This window comes from Schistocerca piceifrons, chromosome 8 (genome assembly GCF_021461385.2).
Source record: "Schistocerca piceifrons isolate TAMUIC-IGC-003096 chromosome 8, iqSchPice1.1, whole genome shotgun sequence".
Classification (NCBI taxonomy): Eukaryota; Metazoa; Arthropoda; class Insecta; order Orthoptera; family Acrididae; genus Schistocerca; species Schistocerca piceifrons.
In genome coordinates this window covers 45,132,345-45,151,074 of record NC_060145.1, presented here as the reverse complement: position 1 = coordinate 45,151,074, position 18,730 = coordinate 45,132,345, and the positions used below count along the sequence as shown (strand labels likewise).

General features: G+C 42.4%; 1 protein-coding gene across 1 annotated transcript in view; it reads right to left on the bottom strand.

The window, feature by feature from the left end:
* Nucleotides 1–18,730, bottom strand: part of LOC124711663 (myelin regulatory factor) — a 334,494-nt gene that overhangs the window by 92,482 nt on the left and 223,282 nt on the right. Inside the window, exons 3-5 of the mRNA XM_047241854.1 lie at nt 12,697–12,894; nt 9,435–9,514; nt 660–1,007 (exon numbers count right to left, since the gene is read on the bottom strand). Of these exons, the coding sequence (XP_047097810.1) occupies nt 660–1,007; nt 9,435–9,514; nt 12,697–12,894 (626 nt within the window). The remainder of the gene's footprint in view (nt 1–659; nt 1,008–9,434; nt 9,515–12,696; nt 12,895–18,730) is intronic.

The following is an 18,730-nucleotide window of genomic DNA, read 5'->3' as shown; positions in this document are numbered from 1 at the left end:
GGGAGGAAAGAAATTCCGTTCTGATGAAGAGGTATGCTACGCGGTGCATGAGTGGTTGCGCGGACTACCAAAAGAATTTTTTTTCTAAAGGAATTTATGTACATTGTAAGCACTGGAGGACTTGCATTGAGCATGGGGGAGATTATGTTGAAAAGTGATACAGCTTTGTACCACTTCTGCAGAATAAATAATATTTAAAAAAATATATATGGTTTTCATTTGACTCACCCTCGTAAATAAGTTGGTAAGCTTCCATGTCTCGTGTCACTTAAAATAATTTAGGGCACTGGGCTGTGTCTTTGTAAAGTACTAAAGCAGCTAAGTTACCGATGTTTCGACCGACTTACATACGCAAGCTTTCGGAGTCATTGGTTCCTTCCTTCCTTCCTTCACATCCCGTCCAGTACCCTCCCATGACCTGGAGTCCTGTATGACTTTTCCAAACTCTACCCCTTTACTAAACATCTCCAGTCCTTTTCATTTACCCCTCTTTCTTCCTCCTCAAACCCTTCTGCCAGAAGAAGGAGCTACTCGCTCTAAAAGCTTGCATATGTAAAATCTTTTTTTTTATGTGTATGTTCTCCTGCTGCTGCTTGGTGTGTAGATTATTTTTATCTATCCAATTACATTATGTTGTAATACTAGGTATGTTTGCTCACCAATGACTGGTATTTGCTGCTGCTGAGCTGGTGTTGTGGACGAAGCAGGCCGCGGGCTGGCAGGAGTTTGTTGCTGCTGCTGTTGCTGTTGTTGTTGTTGCTGCTGCTGCTGTTGCTGTTGTGCCACAAGCAAGGCAGCAGTAGCAGCTGCTTCTCCCACATGACCCACTGCTAGAGTCTGTTGTGGTACCTTGCCACCTGGTAGTCCGATGTGTGGCATGAACAATGGAGGAGCTGGAGATGGCTGACTGTGGTGCTGGTGTGAATGTAGGTGGGGCTGATGAAGCAACAATTCCTGTGCCAGGCTAACACTCGATATAGGCTGTGCGTGGGATGGCTGTTTTTGATCTGAAAAAAGAATAGTATCTTAAGCAGTCTCTGCAATTAAAGATATAAAGTCAATAATTTTTTTCATATCAAATTACAAAATTATTACAAGGCCAATTCTATTTTCCAACTTGGTTGTAACACAATCACTGTAATTTGTCTCATATAATCAGCTGATTTCAGTGATGTGCCATTTTGAAGTGCTACTCCTATAGTTATGATTTTACTCCATCACCCTGTGTAGGTGTATACAAATGTGTGTCTGTCATTTTAATGAGTAACTGCTGTCACAGTAGACACAAACAACAACATTCCATTCTCATCACTGATTTAAAATAATTTATACAAAAAATTGTATGTCAGATTGCAATTTCATTTTTCAAATGGACAATGCATTTTGGCAGAATGCCATCATCAGATGAAAAGCTTAAAGAATAAATACATCATATTATGTCAAATAAACTGTAGGCTGTGGCATGGCAGAAGTGGTCAGCTGCCGCTGCTGCTGCTGCTATTGATTCATTGGTATTTTAACAGTATAATGAAAAGGACAGTGGCTAACAAGGCATTTGTGAAAAATAAACAACTCTCTCTCTCTCTCTCTGTCCCTCACACACACACACACACACACACACACACACACACACACACACACACACACGACCACAGTCTCTGGCAGCTGGATTTTCCCTTGTTTGATTTCATTGATATTTTAGTCTGTATATGTGTGTGTGTGTGTGTGTGTGTGTGTGTGTGTGTGTGTGTGTGCGTGCACGCGCGTGTATACCCGTCCTTTTTTCCCCCCTAAGGTAAGTCTTTCCGCTCCCGGGATTGGAATGACTCCTTACCCTCTCCCTTAAAACCAACTTCCTTTCGTCTTTCCCTCTCCTTCCCTCTTTCCTGATGAGGATCTTTGTTTAAAAACAAAGATGATGTGACTTACCATACGAAAGCGCTGGCAGGTCGATAGAAACACAAACAGACACATACATACACACAAAATTCAAGCTTTTGCAACAAACTGTTGCCTCATCAGGAAAGAGGGAAGGAGAGGGAAAGACGAAAGGAAGTTGGTTTTAAGGGAGAGGGTAAGGAGTCATTCCAATCCCGGGAGCGGAATTCAAGCTTTCGCAACAAACTGTTGCCTCATCAGGAAAGAGGGAAGGAGAGGGAAAGACGAAAGGAAGTGGGTTTTAAGGGAGAGGGTAAGGAGTCATTCCAATCCCAGGAGCGGAAAGACTTACCTTAGGGGGAAAAAAGGACGGGTATACACTCGCACACACACACATATCCATCCACACATATACAGACACAAGCAAACATATTTAAAGACAAAGAGTTTGGGCAGAGATGTCAGTCGAGGCAGAAGTGCAGAGGCAAAGATGATGTTGAATGACAGGTGAGGTATGAGTGGCGGCAACTTGAAATTAGCGGAGATTGAGGCCTGGTGGGTAACGGGAAGAGAGGATATATTGAAGAGCAAGTTCCCATCTCCGGAGTTCAGATAGGTTGGTGTCAGTGGGAAGTATCCAGATAACCCGGACGGTGTAACACTGTGCCAAGATGTGCTGGCCATGCACCAAGGCATGTTTAGCCACAGGGTGATCCTCATTACCAACAAACACTGTCTGCCTGTGTCCATTCATGCGAATGGACAGTTTGTTGCTGGTCATTCTCACATAGAATGCATCACAGTGTAGGCAGGTCAGTTGGTAAATCACGTGGGTGCTTTCACATGTGGCTCTGCCTTTGATCGTGTACACCTTCCGGGTTACAGGACTGGAGTAGGTGGTGGTAGGAGGGTGCATGGGACAGGTTTTACACCGGGGGGCGGTTACAAGGATAGGAGCCAGATGGTAGGGAAGGTGGTTTGGGGATTTCATAGGTATGAACTAACAGGTTACGAAGGTTAGGTGGACGGCGGAAAGACACTCTTGGTGGAGTGGGGAGGATTTCATGAAGGATGGATCTCATTTCAGGGCAGGATTTGTGGAAGTCGTATCCCTGCTGGAGAGCCACATTCAGAGTCTGGTCCAGTCCTGGAAAGTATCCTGTCACAAGTGGGGCACTTTTGTGGTTCTTCTGTGGGGGATTCTGGATTTGAGGGGATGAGGAAGTGGCTCTGGTTATTTGCTTCTGTACCAGGTCGGGAGGGTAGTTGCAGGATGCGAAAGCTGTTGTCAGTTTGTTGGTGTAATGGTTCAGGAATTCCGGACTGGAGCAGATTCGTTTGCCACGAAGACCTAGGCTGTAGGGAAGGGACCGTTTGATGTGGAATGGGTGGCAGCTGTCATAATGGAGGTACTGTTGCTTGTTGGTGGGTTTGATGTGGACGGACGTGTGAAGCTGGCCATTGGACAGGTGGAGGTCAACGTCAAGGAAAGTCGCATGGGATTTGGAGTAGGACCAGGTGAATCTGATGGAACCAAAGGAGTTGAGGTTGTAGAGGAAATTCTGGAGTTCTTCTTCACTGTGAGTCCAGATCATGAAGATGTCATCAATAAATCTGTACCAAACTTTGGGTTGGCAGGCCTGGGTAACCAAGAAGGCTTCCTCTAAGCGACCCATGAATAGGTTGGCGTACGAGGGGGCCATCCTGGTACCCATGGGTGTTCACTTTAATTGTTGGTAATGTCTGGCCTTCAAAAGTGAAGAAGTTGTGGGTCAGGATGAAGCTGGCTAAGGTGATGAGGAAAGAGGTTTTAGGTAGGGTGGCAGGTGATCGGCGTGAAAGGAAATGCTCCATCGCAGCGAGGCCCTGGACGTGCGGAATATTTGCGTGTAAGGAAGTGGCATCAATGGTTACAAGGATGGTTTCTGGGGGTAACACATTGGGTAAGGATTCCAGGCGTTCGAGAAAGTGGTTGGTGTCTTTGATGAAGGATGGGAGACTGCATGTAATAGGGTGAAAGTGTTGATCTACGTAGGCAGAGATACGTTCTGTGGGGGCTTGGTAACCAGCTACAATGGGGCGGCCGGGATGATTGGGTTAGTGGATTTTAGGAAGAAGGTAGAAGGTAGGGGTGCGGGGTGTCGGTGGGGTCAGGAGGTTGATGGAGTCAGGTGAAAGGTTTTGCAGGGGGCCTAAGGTTCTGAGGATTCCTTGAAGCTCCGCCTGGACATGGGGAATGGGGTTACCTTGGCAAACTTTGTATGTGGTGTTGTCTGAAAGCTGACACAGTCCCTCAGCCACATACTCCCGACGATCAAGTACCATGGTCGTGGAACCCTTGTCCGCCGGAAGAATGACGATGGATCGGTCAGCCTTCAGATCACGGATAGCCTGGGCTTCATCAGTTGTGATGTTGGGAGTAGGATTAAGGTTTTTTAAGAAGGACTGAGATGCAAGGCTGGAAGTCAGAAATTCCTGCAAGGTTTGGAGAGGGTGATTTTGAGGAAGAGGAGGTGGGTCCCGCTGCGACGGAGGATGGAACTTTTCCAGGCAGGGTTCAATTTGGATGGTGTCTTGGGGATTTGGATCATTAGGAGTAGGATTAGGATCATTTTTCTTCGTGGCAAAGTGATATTTCCAGCAGAGAGTACGAGTGTAGGACTGTCCTACAGTGATTCTCCTTCTTTATAAGATTACAAAGAAGGAGATGCACTTCCATTTACTGTGTGTACTGTGAATTGTGAAACTGGAATTGGTCACCAACTGTACTACAGTGCAAATATATTCAGATGAAGCACCTTTAAAACCCATTTTGTGTCAGTTTACATCATTTGAATCACTCCTAGTTGCTGTTAGTGCTCAGTATATTATTCCAGTTCAGTGAGATACGAGCCTTCAAGATTCTTCAAAACCAAGTGCAACAAAACAACAGGTAATCGGACTATCTCAATATAAAGCACATATATACTGAGGTCACACCTAAAGTCACTGGATACCTCCTAATATCATGGCAGACCTCCTTTTCCCTGGCATAGTGCAGGAGCTCGATGTGGCAGGGACTCAACAAGTCACTGGAAGCTCTAGCAGAAATATTGAGCCATGCTGCGTCCATAGCCATCCATTATTGCGAAAGTCCACCTGCTTAGCTGAGTGGTAACATGCTTGCCTCCTATGCAGTGGGCCTGGGTTCGATTACTGGCCGGTTTGGAGATTTTCTCCGTTTGTGGATTGGGTGTTGTGTTGTCCTCATCATCATTTCATGCTCCTCACCGGCATGCAAGTCACCCAATGTGATATCAACTGAAATAAGACTTGCACTCAGAAGCCAGACTTCCCCGGATGCCATATGATCATTTCATTTTTTCATTGCGAAAGTGTTGCCACTGCAGGATTTTGTGCATGAATTTACCCATATGTTATTCTGTCCCATCAATGCGCAATGGAATTTCAGGTGATCTGGCTGGCCATATCACTAGCTCGAATTGTCCCAAATGTTCTGACACAGTGTATTGTTATCCATAAAAATTCCATAGTTGTTTGGGAACATGATTCCATCAATGGCTACAAATGGTCTCCAAGTAGTCAGATGTACCCATTTCCAGTCAATGATTGGCTCAGTTGAACCAGAGGCCCTAGCCAATTCTCTGTAAACACAGCCCACACCACTATGGAGCCACGACCAGCTTGCACAATGTCTCGTTGACAACTTGGATCCATGGCTTCATGGGGCCTGCACCACACTTGGATCCCATCATCAGCTCTTACCACCTGAAATTGGGACTCATCTGACCAGGCCACTGTTTTCCAGACACCTAGGGCCCCAACTGATATTGTCATGAGCCCAAGAGAGGTGCAGCAGGTAAAGTCATCCCATTAGCAAAGGCACGCATGTCGGTCATCTGCTGACATAGCCCATCATTGCCAAATTTGGCCTGTCCAAACAGAAGCATTCGTCATACATCCCACATTGATTTTCTGCAGTTATTTCTTGCAGTGTTGCTTGTCTCTTGGCACCAACAAAAGCCACTGCTCTCGGCCTTTAAGTGCAGGCCATTTGCCACTGCAGTCTCCATGATGAGAGATAATGCCTGAAATTTTGTATTTTTGGCACGCTCTTGACAACATGGATCTCAGACTATTGCATTCTCTAACAGTTTCCGAAATGGAATGGCCCATACATCTAGCTCCAACTGCCGTTCAATGTTCAAAGTCTGTTAATTCCCTTCATGTGGTTGTAAAAAAATTGGAAACAATTTCACATGAATCACCTGAGTATATAATAGCTCCACTGATACACTGCCCTTTTATACTATGTGTACACGATAGTACCACCATCTGTGTATGTACATAATGATGTCCCATGACTTGTCACCTCAGTGTACTTCCAAGAGGAAAATAGTTCCTCAATAAACCTAACAGTATATACTACAATCAGGCACTAGAAGAAAAGAAGACATCCACATTGAGCTTACAGACTTGATTAAGGTGCAGGGGATCTAATGAAAAACAAGATCTTGTAAATAAAAAAAATGTAGATATATCCTGTTGAAAAGGGTCATCTTACGCTATAGAGGAGTTTCTGCTCAACAATGTTTAATATCTTTACACTTGTAACATATAGATTCATCTTCAGATTGCTGTGTGTACATACTGGTATGTGTACCAATACTGTAAGTGAACATAAACACTGCTTTTCATTTTTATAAGAGAACCTGCCTAACACATACACATATTGAAGTATTTGATTGATTACTAATACTCACTTAATTCCTAAATATGTTATATTGTGATAAGAGCAAGAAGCTTGTAAAATCGACTCATTCCATACCCTGTGATGTGTTCAGAACATGGATCTACAGAACACAAAATAAGCAAATAAATGTTTATTTCAACCATTCACATGTATTTAATATATATGTACCTTCATTAGTGAAACCTACATACACCAACATTCTCTTGTTGCACTGCCACCCACTTTAACCACAACACTATTTCCTCTTGCCAAATTCCCCCTCCCCCCCCCCCCACCCCCCCCACCCACCCCCCACCCCCTCTTCGTCTACTGATAAGATTCTTGGCCTGCAGAAGCTTTCTCTTTTCCCTGTTGTATTACCATTTATAGAGTGATGACAAGCAGGTGATCTCCAATTATAAACTGACGTATCTCCATATTCTCAAACAATTCTGAGAAGGCAGCTTATAAGAAACCGCATTTTGTGACTTTTCAACTGTACATAATTCTGTACAGAAAAAGCAATATAAATGTCACAAACTCAGTTCTAGTACAGCTAAATCAAAAACTGCTCTTTTGGCATTTTCTATGACATTGATAAGGTCCTCAATTGTACGGCTTGTCAACTAACCCATTAAAGGCAACCCCCCTAGCATGGATAATATGTAAGAATATATAGCTGACAACAAGATAATATAATATGTATAGATAAAAAAATCTACAGCCAACAATGACAGGAGAAAATAAGTAAAAGATGTGAAAACATGCAAGTTTTCAGAGCCAGTGATTTCTTCTCCTGGCAGAAGGGATGAAGGGAAAGGAAGAAGGCTGAAGGAAAAAGGACTGGTGAGGTTTATGAAATGGCAAGTGTTACGGAAAAGTCAGCCATAAGCCCAGATCAGGAGAGACTAACTGGACAGAATGAGAAGGAAAGACTGATTCTGATCAATCTTTTCTTCTCATACCACCCAGTAAGTCTCCCACAGGTGCAGGGTTCTGAGCAAATTTTCCATAACTCTTATCTAAACCTCACCTGTCTTTTCCTTTTTCCCTCTTCCTTCCCCTTCAACCCTTTTGCAAGACGAAGGAGCCACAGGCTCTGAAAGCCTGTACTTTTCCACAACTTGTATGCGTTTTCTTCTGCCAATGCTTGGTGAGAAGATTGTTCACCCATCCTTATTATATTTCCAGACATTGATTAATTTCATTGATAATTGATTATTTTCACTGGTAACAAGATAAGTCAGACTGATCTTCTGGGTCCCCTAAACGTTGTCAGCACTATGTTTTTGGTGACCTGTGAACCCCAGAAAAGCTGGTTGTCTTCTCTGAGAACACATTCACAAAGGCATACACAGTTCTAGGAAGTTATATAGCCGAAAATACGAGGTGCATTCAAGTTCTAAGGCCTCCGATTTTTTTTTCTCCGGACTGGAAAGAGATAGAAACATGCGCATTGTTTTAAAATGAGGCCGCGTTCATTGTCAATACATCCCAGAGATGGCAGCACCGTACGGCAGATGGAATTTTACCGCCAGTGGCGTGAATGAGAACTGTTTTAAATACTTAAAATGGCGACGTTTTGCTTACTTGAACAGCGTGCAATCATTCATTTTCTGAATTTGCGTGGTGTGAAACCAATTGAAATTCATCGACAGTTGAAGGAGACATGTGGTGATGGAGTTATGGATGTGTTGAAAGTGCGTTCGTGGGTGCGACAGTTTAATGAAGGCAGAACATCGTGTGACAACAAACCGAAACAACCTCGGGCTCGCACAAGCCGGTCTGACGACATGATCGAGAAAGTGGAGAGAATTGTTTTGGGGGATCGCCGAATGACTGTTGAACAGATCGCCTCAAGAGTTGGCATTTCTGTGGGTTCTGTGCACGCAATCCTGCATGACGACCTGAAAATGCGAAAAGTGTCATCCAGGTGGGTGCCACGAATGCTGACAGACGACCACATGGCTGCCCGTGTGGCATGTTGCCAAGCAATGTTGATGCGCAACGACAGCATGAATGGGACTTTCTTTTCGTCAGTTGTGACAATGGATGAGACGTGGATGCCATTTTTCAATCCAGAAACAAAGCGCCAGTCAGCTCAATGGAAGCACACAGATTCACCACCACCAAAAAATTTTCGGGTAACCGCCAGTGCTGAAAAAATGATGGTGTCCATGTTCTGGGGCCGCGAGGGCGTAATCCTTACCCATTGCGTTCCAAAGGGCACTACGGTAACAGGTGCATCCTACGAAAATGTTTTGAAGAACAAATTCCTTCCTACACTGCACCAAAAACGTCCGGGAAGGGCTGCGCGTGTACTGTTTCACCAAGACAACGCACCTGCACATCGAGCTAACGTTACGCAACAGTTTCTTCGTGATAACAACTTTGAAGTGATTCCTCATGCTCCCTACTCACCTGACCTGGCTCCTAGTGACTTTTGGCTTTTTCCAACAATGAAAGACACTCTCCGTGGCCGCACGTTCACCAGCCTTGCTGCTATTGCCTCAGCGATTTTCCAGTGGTCAAAACAGACTCCTAAAGAAGCCTTCACCACTGCCATGGAATCATGGCATCAGCGTTGTGAAAAATGTGTACGTCTGCAGGGCGATTACGTCGAGAAGTAACGCCAGTCTCATCGATTTCGGGTGAGTAGTTAATTAGAAAAAAATTGGAGGCCTTAGAACTTGAAAGCACCTCGTAAAATTCTAGACACAATGTGATATTAAAGATAGCATTTCTCTTAATGCTGTATTTATCTTTATTATTTTTCAAATGAATTTAAATAAGTACAAAGAGAGTATATATAAAAGTAACTCACGAGATGTCCTGGTCGTTGGATCTGGAGGGGAGTACGGTGGTTCAGATCCAGAATCTGGGGGGCTGTCTGGTAAGCTGTGACTATAAAACAAAACAAAGAGAATTGTGCATCACACAGGCTTACAACTTTTGCATTTATGAAAATTTATTGACACACACTGATGAGCAAAAACACTATGACCACCCACTTAACAGTATGTTGCTCCACCTTTGGGAAACAACACATTATGAGTCTGCATGGTATGGATTTGACAAGTCCCTTGAAGATTTCTGGATATATATGGCACCAGAGTTCTATGCAGAGGTCACATCATCCTCATAAATTATGTGCTGGAGACTTTTGGGTGTGATAGTATCCTAGATGTGCGATCAAATCAAGGGACTTTATTGGACAAGGCATCAATGTGAATTCACTTTTACACTCCTGAAACCACTGTAGATGTGACATGGACAGTTATCCTGTTGGAAGATGCCTTGTCCATTGGGGAAGACATCAGTCATGGAGGGCTGCATGTGGTTTTTTCATAACATTCACAAATTCCATAGTTGTCATGGTGCCTTCAATTACTACCACAGGTCCCATGGATGCATAGATGGCTGTCCCCCATTGCAAAATGCTGCCCCACTGCTCTGTACTGGTGATGTACACATTTCGAGCATCCATTAACAAGAATTGTGACTTATCTGGCAACAGTCATCAACCTGGTATTACAAGAAATGTGATTATCTGACCAGGTGACACATTTCCACTAAGCCATCATCCAATTACAATCAACCCATGCCCACCACAGTTGTAACCAATAACGTCATTCAGTCAACATAGGAAAACATAGCAGTCACCTGCTGCAGAGTTCCATGTTCAAGAATATGTAGTGAGCACCGTGCTCCAAAACACATGTGCATTCTCCAGCATTATACTATGTCATCAGACACGTTGCAGATCATCACCTATCCTACTTTATATAGTGGGCAAGCCTCTGACCTCCATGTTCTGTGATAAGGCACAGACATCCAACACTTTGTCACCTACTTATTGTTCACTGTCGTTCAACCACTTTCCATAGATGCTCGCATCAGTGACATGCAAACAGCTGACCAGCTTTGCCTTTTCCAAGATACTCATTCTCAGGTGTCTGGCTTTAACAATCTGCCCTTTGTCAAAATCACTTACGCCAGCAGGTTTCACCATTTGCCATTTATGGCCAGTATTGTCACCAGTAAGATTTCCCACTTATCTCTACTGATCTTATGTACTTTCCCTATTGCATCACATACCCACAAAGCCACCAGGAAGCAATCAGTGTTGGGATGGGCAGTGGTCATGATGCCCCGGCTCCTCAGCGTATACACTTTTGGAAGTTAATAACAATAATAAGGGCACTGAAAAGGAAAACTATGTAAACTCCAGAATGAAATTTTCACTCTGCAGCAGAGTGTGCAGTGTTATGAAACTTCCTGGCAGATTAAAACTGTGTACTGGACTGAGACTTGAACTTCAGACCTTTGCCTTTCGTGGGCAAGTGCTCTACCAAATTCTGTGAAGTCTGGAAGGTAGGAGACGAGGTACTGGTGGAAGTAAAGCTGTGAGAATGGAGCATGAGTGTGCTTGGGTAGCTCAGACGGAAGAGCACTTGCCCACGAAAGGCAAAGGTCCCGAGTTCGAGTCTCGGTCCAGCACACAGTTTTAATCTGACAGGAAGTTTCAATACATAAACTTCCTTCTGGCATCTGTTTGAAATCTGCAGCTTCCATTAATTTTTGTTATATTCTGCTTCACTCAGTGATTAAATTAGTAACTTCGCAATATATCCCTTTTATCTTTTAAGAAATTTCACAATTAATTTTTGTCAAATGTCCATGTCAACATTTAAAGTACTGAATAAGAAGTAATGAAAGGGGTAAGGGGTACAGGCACCCACTCACTGAGGCACTGACTGGTCAATGGGCTCCTAAATGAGACAAATTGTTAGCAACACACACACCTTTTAATATCACAAAAATATACAAAGCACTTATCAATGTAAAGGCTTGTTATTGCACCATAAAAATGTTCCCAGTGGGGTGACTTTGCTCCTCTTCACATTGAGGACGGACTCATTTAATCAGTAACAGAGGGAGCTATGGTTGACTACGGAACATGAATGACAGTGCAGCATGACAATATTGGACATGCTGAGCTATGTCAGAGGTAAACCATGTTAAATGTAAGACATCTACATATGTTCTTAGTCCTAGCAGTTAATATTGTGTTGCTGCATTAAAAATCAACATTAAATAAAGAAGGTGCTGCTTATATTAGATTCCATACATAAATCCCAGAAAAAAAAATATTTCTAATGACAGAGAACCTCATAATTTACATACTGCATTTTCGTTGAAACTAACAGAAGGCAGAAAAGAAACTGGCTGTGATTGACTACCATATGTTATAGGGTATGCAGCAGTCAGTAATTGTGATACACGCACATAACTGGAGGGGCGGGGGGAGATGGGCATCTGGAACTGTAAGCAGGCAAATGGTTCATTAATGGTAGAGCAAGCTAGTGGAAAACTTTCTGACAAGTAAGTTTACATACAGAAGAAGCTTTAGTGATACATGGTACACAAGTCACATTCTACTGACCAATGTACAAATTAGACAGACAACTCAATATTTACTACTACATGAGGACAACAAAAGGAGACATAACCTGTCTTGTTCCCACTCTGAAGTATGTTACACATTCTGCAATGGTTCTGGCAATAATATTTTGGTAGTCAGTGGATACTGTGGTCCAAGTGACAAGAATGGAGCTCATAAGGTCAATTAAATATTTTATGCAACTCTGTTAATTCATTTTGACCTATTCCATACAGGGAACTGTAGCTCCCAAGACGACCTTGCTCATTTTTTTTTTTTTTTTTTTTTTTTTTTAAATCCTATAAAAGTCCAACGCTGGTTTTGTTAATGTATCAGTGGTGCACTCCATCAACTTACAACTGATGCTGTGCATGCTATGTAAGTGTTGCTATTAAACTTCCTTTGCAGTTTGTTTTTCCATACCTGCAACTCTCTTCACCAGTGAGTAAAATATACTTTAAAGATTAATTTAACTTGAACTTTTTGTTTGTTTGTCTTCACATGAATAATAATTTGGCCCCTTCCTCTTCCATTGCCTAGGATTTAAGTCTTCATAAAGCTCTCTGAAGAATGCATGAAGGTGCGTTACAAAGTATGGAGCCATGGGCACTGTGTGTGGTCTCAAATGCGAGCTCGTACTTACGGGTGGGCATAGGCTGCAAGTGGTGGAGGTGGAGGTGGTGGTTGCTGTTGTTGCTGCTGCTGTTGCTGGGGGGATGCAGGCACCCTCCTGCTGGGTGGTTGGTGTGAGGGGCTGCCACTGGGGTCTGCCACCGCCGCCGTTGCAGCCGCCAGCACCCTTTGCTGGCTGGCCTCCGGCGTCAGCATCTCCGTGAAGTAGCTGCAACAGGCGGACACAAACCTTAACACTTTGGCCTGCACAGATTCCTGCTGTCAGAACGTATTGTACAAAACGTGACTAAAACAAGGAGGAAGTTTACCTTTTCAGTGAACTAAACAACTGGCAGTGGTGCCTAATCACATTGTGGAACTTGTAACACTTAGCTCTGGGCAGGGGCATGTAGCGCAAGTGCGACTCAAGTTTAGAAGAATAGTTGGCCAAGCACTGGATAGACACAATGCTGTGCCAAGGTGATCCCCGGTCTTTTTTATTTTTTATCTTGTCTTCACGATTCCTATGTGAGCGATACATAGAGTCCTGAAGTCATCATTTAAAGCTGGTTCTTGAAACTTTGTTAACAGACATTCTTGGGATAGTTCACGTCTATTCAAGAGTCTTCCACTTCAGGTCCTTCAGTATCTCTGTGACACTCTCCCACAGGTCAAACAAACCTGTGATCATTCATGCTACCCTTCTTTGTATATGTCAAATACACCCTCTTAGTCCTATTTGGCATGGGTCCCACACACTTTAGCAATATTCTAGAACCAGTCGCACAAGGGATTTGTCAACAGTCTCCTTTGTAGTCTGATTGCACTTCCCCCGTATTCTACCAATAACCTGAAGTCTATATTTGTTTCACACATAACTGAACCTATGATATCATTCCATTTCATATCCCTACAAAGTGTGACACCCAGGTATTTGTATGAGTTGGGCAATTCCGACAGTGACTCATTGATAGTATACTCATAGAATACTAGGCTACATTTTTTCGTTTGGTGAACACACAATTTTACATTTTTGAACATTTAAAGCAATTGCGAGCCCTTGCACCACTTTGATATCAAGATCTGGCTGAATATTTATACAGCTTCCTTAAAACAGCACTTCATCATAGATAAATGCAGCATCTGTAAAAAGTCTGAAGTTCCTGTTAATATGTCTGCAAGGTCATTAATACACAACATGAACAGCAAGGGTCCCAACACATATCACAAGAGGTACACCTTTTGGTTCTTTTACATCTGATGATGACTCTCGATCCAAGATAACATGCTGTGTCCCCCCTAGCAAAAAGTTCTCAATTCAGTCTCAAATTTCACTTGATACACCACATGATCGTACTTCTGGAAATAAGTGTACGTATTGCACTGACAATGAATCAAATGTTTTCCGGATTTCGAGAAATACTGTATCTATCTGGGTGCCTTGTGGGGACTTAGAAGCACTGGTTGTTACCCCCAATAATATCGCTGCCCTACCACAGCAAGAACAACTGTAACATTATACAGGGTGTCCCAGCTATCTTGTCCACCCAAAATATCTCTGGAACATAACAGCTATTGGAAAACGACTTTCACCGGTGTCAATGTAGGGCTGGGGCCCATGAATGTACATATTTGGAAACATTCTAAAACGAAATCATATGTGTTTTTTAACACAAACTTATGTTTTTTTAAATGGACCTCCTATATTTTTTCTTCAGCAATCCATAGCATGACAAAGCACATACAAAATGGCGTTGATTGCATCGCAATATTCCCATTACATCCCGAGATATTGAGACGCGAAGTTGACGCTTGAAACACCCGACATGCGCTACTAGCGCAAGTCCTGAGGCTCAGGCGTCAACCCCATGCTGCCCGTAATCGCAGCAGACCGTATTATTCGTTTCGGACCTCTTGATAAGTATGGAGGTGTGATTACACATGTCAATCACATCGCGATTACGGGCAGCATGGGGTTCACGCCTGAGCCTCAGCACATATCCGAAAGAACAGATGCCTTCAGTGACCATGCAGCTCGTTACAATGAAATTACTATGAAATGAATACCCATAGCTGCATACAGGCGTTGATATAAGTCAACGGAGACAGTTGAAAATGTATGATGGGCAGGGGCACTATGAATATAGTGCAGGACAATAAGTTGCGAATGTGGGTCTCACGGGAGGCCAGCCAGAGTTAATATCTGCAGTCGCACCACCCTGTGTGTCCTCAGTGCTCAGATGGATAGAGCGTCTGCCATGTAAGCAGGAGATCCCGGGTTCGACTCCCAGTTGGGGCACACATTTTCAACTGTCCCCGTTGACTTATACCAACGCCTTTATACAGCTAAGGGTGTTCATTTCATAGTAACTGTAACTTTGCCAGATCAGTTCTTTGTAGTACGCGCTCTATGCTACACTTATTGTGTGTACGCTGTGAGAATAAAAGCATTGATAGTAAGTGACGGAAGTGCGAGTGATTATTTATCATCGTAATTACCACACCCGACCCCACCACCTACAGCCTTAATCCAAAGCTTTCAGTTCGTCATGTGAGAGTTACGTTTCACATGATCGATGTTTTCTGAATCCATACTGGTTGGCATTGAGGTCATTCTGTTCAAGATACCTCATTACGTTTGAGCTCAGAATATGTTTAAGATTCTACAACAAATCGATGTCAGTATATAATGAATTTATGCGGTAATGAATGTCAATGTATAATGAAGAACAGCTTTCTTTGCTCCTCATACATTATGAATAGAGCCTCAGCTATTAATTGGAAGTTAGAGAAAAAGCATTACAATTAAAATCTGAAAAATATCACATTCTTTCTTTGCATTTTCTTGCTTTGAGCGAAGTAAACTTAATGATTACCTTATATCATCAAAGTCGAGCTTAGCGACTATATAATATTATATCGGCAAGATAGTTGCTTTCAACCCCGCTCGATCTTAAGCTGCTTGTCATTTTCAGTTTGTTGGACCACTTTCTGTAAGCGCTGCATTTACTGATATTGTCATAAAAATAGCCTCAAAGCTGTTTCGGTGTCTGGAAAAGCATCCTTTAACCCATACATTTTAAAAGAACTCCAAAATATTTAAATTTCGTTAACCAACTCCCCTTTCCTATTTCATTAGAGAGACTGGATTATATGCAAAATAAAAACCTTAAAATATGCATGAAAAATGCATGAAAAGTGTCGAAAATCAAGTAATAAAATAACATGGTAGTTACTGCGTGCATTATATCTCAAAGTCGAACCTGTGTATATCAATTACGAGGAAGAGCGCCAGCCACGTGAAAAATCGGTACATTTAGAACGCTGATATCATTTACTGAATACTTTGTAGTAGAGGTTAGGAAGGGGGCCTTTCTGGGATTACTTTCTAAAAATTTGCAAAATGGGGACGCATCCTATGTTCCAAGAATTGTTCCTTCGTTGCTACCGTTGTCGGTAACAAGCGCATGCGATGCGATTGAGTCGCAGCGAAACAATCGATATGTACAGGAGTAACTTCGAGATATACTGCACGCAGAGGGGGTGCTAAAAAACAGCGTTAACTTTTCATTAATACTATTGGTCCAAACCATCATTTACAATTCCAAAACATTTTTATAAGCAGGACCGTTCTACATCAACTGTGGTAACTGGGCAGTATTTCAATTTGGGTGCTATGTTGGCACTTACTGTTTCTGGTAATAGTTCACCCGTCTCATTAATAAAGCTGTCGATTTGGCACAAGGGTTTAAAGTCTGGGTTAATGTTTAAAACGTTTTCAAACTTTTCTTTAAGTTTTCTTAGGAATACCTCCGCCAATGAGGAGTTCACTAGAATAATTTTATTCATTAACTGAATAGATTCATTCAGCGCCAAACCTTGAGTTTCAAGCTTTTTAATACTTGCATGCCCGCATCTCGTGGTCGTGCGGTAGCGTTCTCGCTTCCCACGCCCGGGTTCCCGGGTTCGATTTCCGGCGGGGTCAGGGATTTTCTCTGCCTCGTGATGGCTGGGTGTTGTGTGCTGTCCTTAGGTTAGTTAGGTTTAACTAGTTCTAAGTTCTAGGGGACTGATGACCATAGATGTTAAGTCCCATAGTGCTCAGAGCCATTTGAACCATTTGAACAAATACTTGCACGTATACGGTTGAAATGAGTGCTAATCACAGCAAGGTCTTTTTGAACACCGGAAACATTAAATACTTCCTTGCAGTGGCAAACCGCCAAAGCCTCTGCGCTATCTAAGTCGTTTACTACCCCTCTAATGGCCTCGAAATGTTCATTGTAAAACAACACAGCTTCGACCCACGTATCCCAACGAGTTATTACTGGTTCGGGAGGTAAAAGCACATTTGGTAGTTTTTCTTTGTAGGTCTTGACGCGAGCAGGAGCCTTAGAAACACTTTATTTGTGGATGAAATCAGTTTATTTACATTCACATAAGTGGAACGTACTTCTTCAGCAATGCGATGTACTCCATGAGCAAAGCAGGTCACATGAATCAAATTGGGTTAAAATACTCGGAGGGCTTTTCCTGCTTTCATCGTAATAAGGAACAGCATCTGAAATAAAAACAAACACCCTTTCATCTGCAGAAGATTCTGGAAATATTTTTCTAAGAACCCCGTTCACAAATCTGGTGATCGTAGAATGATTTACTTTTTCAAGTTATTTGAAGGTCGCTAAATAGGAAGAAGAAGTTTCTTCTTTTAAAGCACCAACAATTAAGCCTTAACTCACGAGGTGTGGTCTCTCAGACCGCGCGAAAATTTTCGAACTCGCTCTCCAAGGCCAGTTGTGGTGGACTGCTTCTTTACTCCTCCTCCAAGCCTACGATATTATGTTGTTGTTTGCGTTATCGCCTTCTGTGTTTATTGTTGACAAGTGTTATTGATAGGTGTTGGAGTCTCCTAAACTGCGCCTAGTGAAGCACGTACCTGTTTTCTTCAGTATGGTATCATATTGCTCAAAATGTGTTCACACGATTATGTCAGTTCTAAATTTCCCGAGTGTGATGAAATTGTTAGTCGGTCTATGGAGGAAGTTGTCAGTGATACAGATCAATAAGTAAACGAAAAAGAAGAAAATTTTACATTAGCCAGAGCTCACAGTTCTGTTATCGAACAAGGGGATCTGTATCTTTCTTCAGTGAAATACTTAACAGTGTCTGTTAAAATCGAATGCCTTCTGAAATCTAGTTCCCACCAATCCATGTGAATTTGACAGTTTCTTTTTGTAGCTATCGGGAGGAATCTTTATGCACAAATTTAAACCCTGGAATTTAGTTCTATATGGATATTTATTTGCCACAGAGATTGTATAATTTTTCAGAATGTAAAATTCAGCACTCTAACAGTCCATTTATGTGTACTATTTAAAATAACCACACAAAATTATGTGCTTTTGTGTGATAAATAGTAAAATGCTGCAGGCTTTGATTAGTGCAATAAAATAAACTAGAAGCATTTAAATAAGACTTAAATAATTATGAAAATAAATGTTATATAGCATAGATTAAAAGTTTCATATGGTGTTTGCCTTAAATCTCGGTTTAAACATAGGGGTCCAAGAGACCCCACCTCATGGTATACGATACAAAAAAGTCACGTAGCGAGTTAAGGGTTAAATTTGCAATGTAACGGCCAGTGAGATCCAAGTAATGCTGTCTTTGGGTTCATTGTTTATTTCTTCCAGAACATTTACGAAAATTGTTGGTATGTAATATTCATCTCGTATATTTTGATTTAAGCAATATTTGCGCAGAATGCCTTTTTATGAAGAGGAATATTGCTTGCAATGAATGCTTCACCTAGATCTATGTTAAACCGACTTCTTTGGTTACCTTTGGTCAAATCCCTGCTACTGCAACTAGCTGCTACCAGAAGTTGTTGTCGAGATCCTTTCTTCTGCATTCCTGCGATACAATTCCATCATGTGTAAATGTTTCAGGATGGTCAGCTACCCACGAAAGGACGTTTCTTTTTTCGGGCGACTTGGCGCACAACACGCTACACACTACACGTCGTAAACACGTTCAAGTATGTACATGTAAATAGAAAGCTAAAC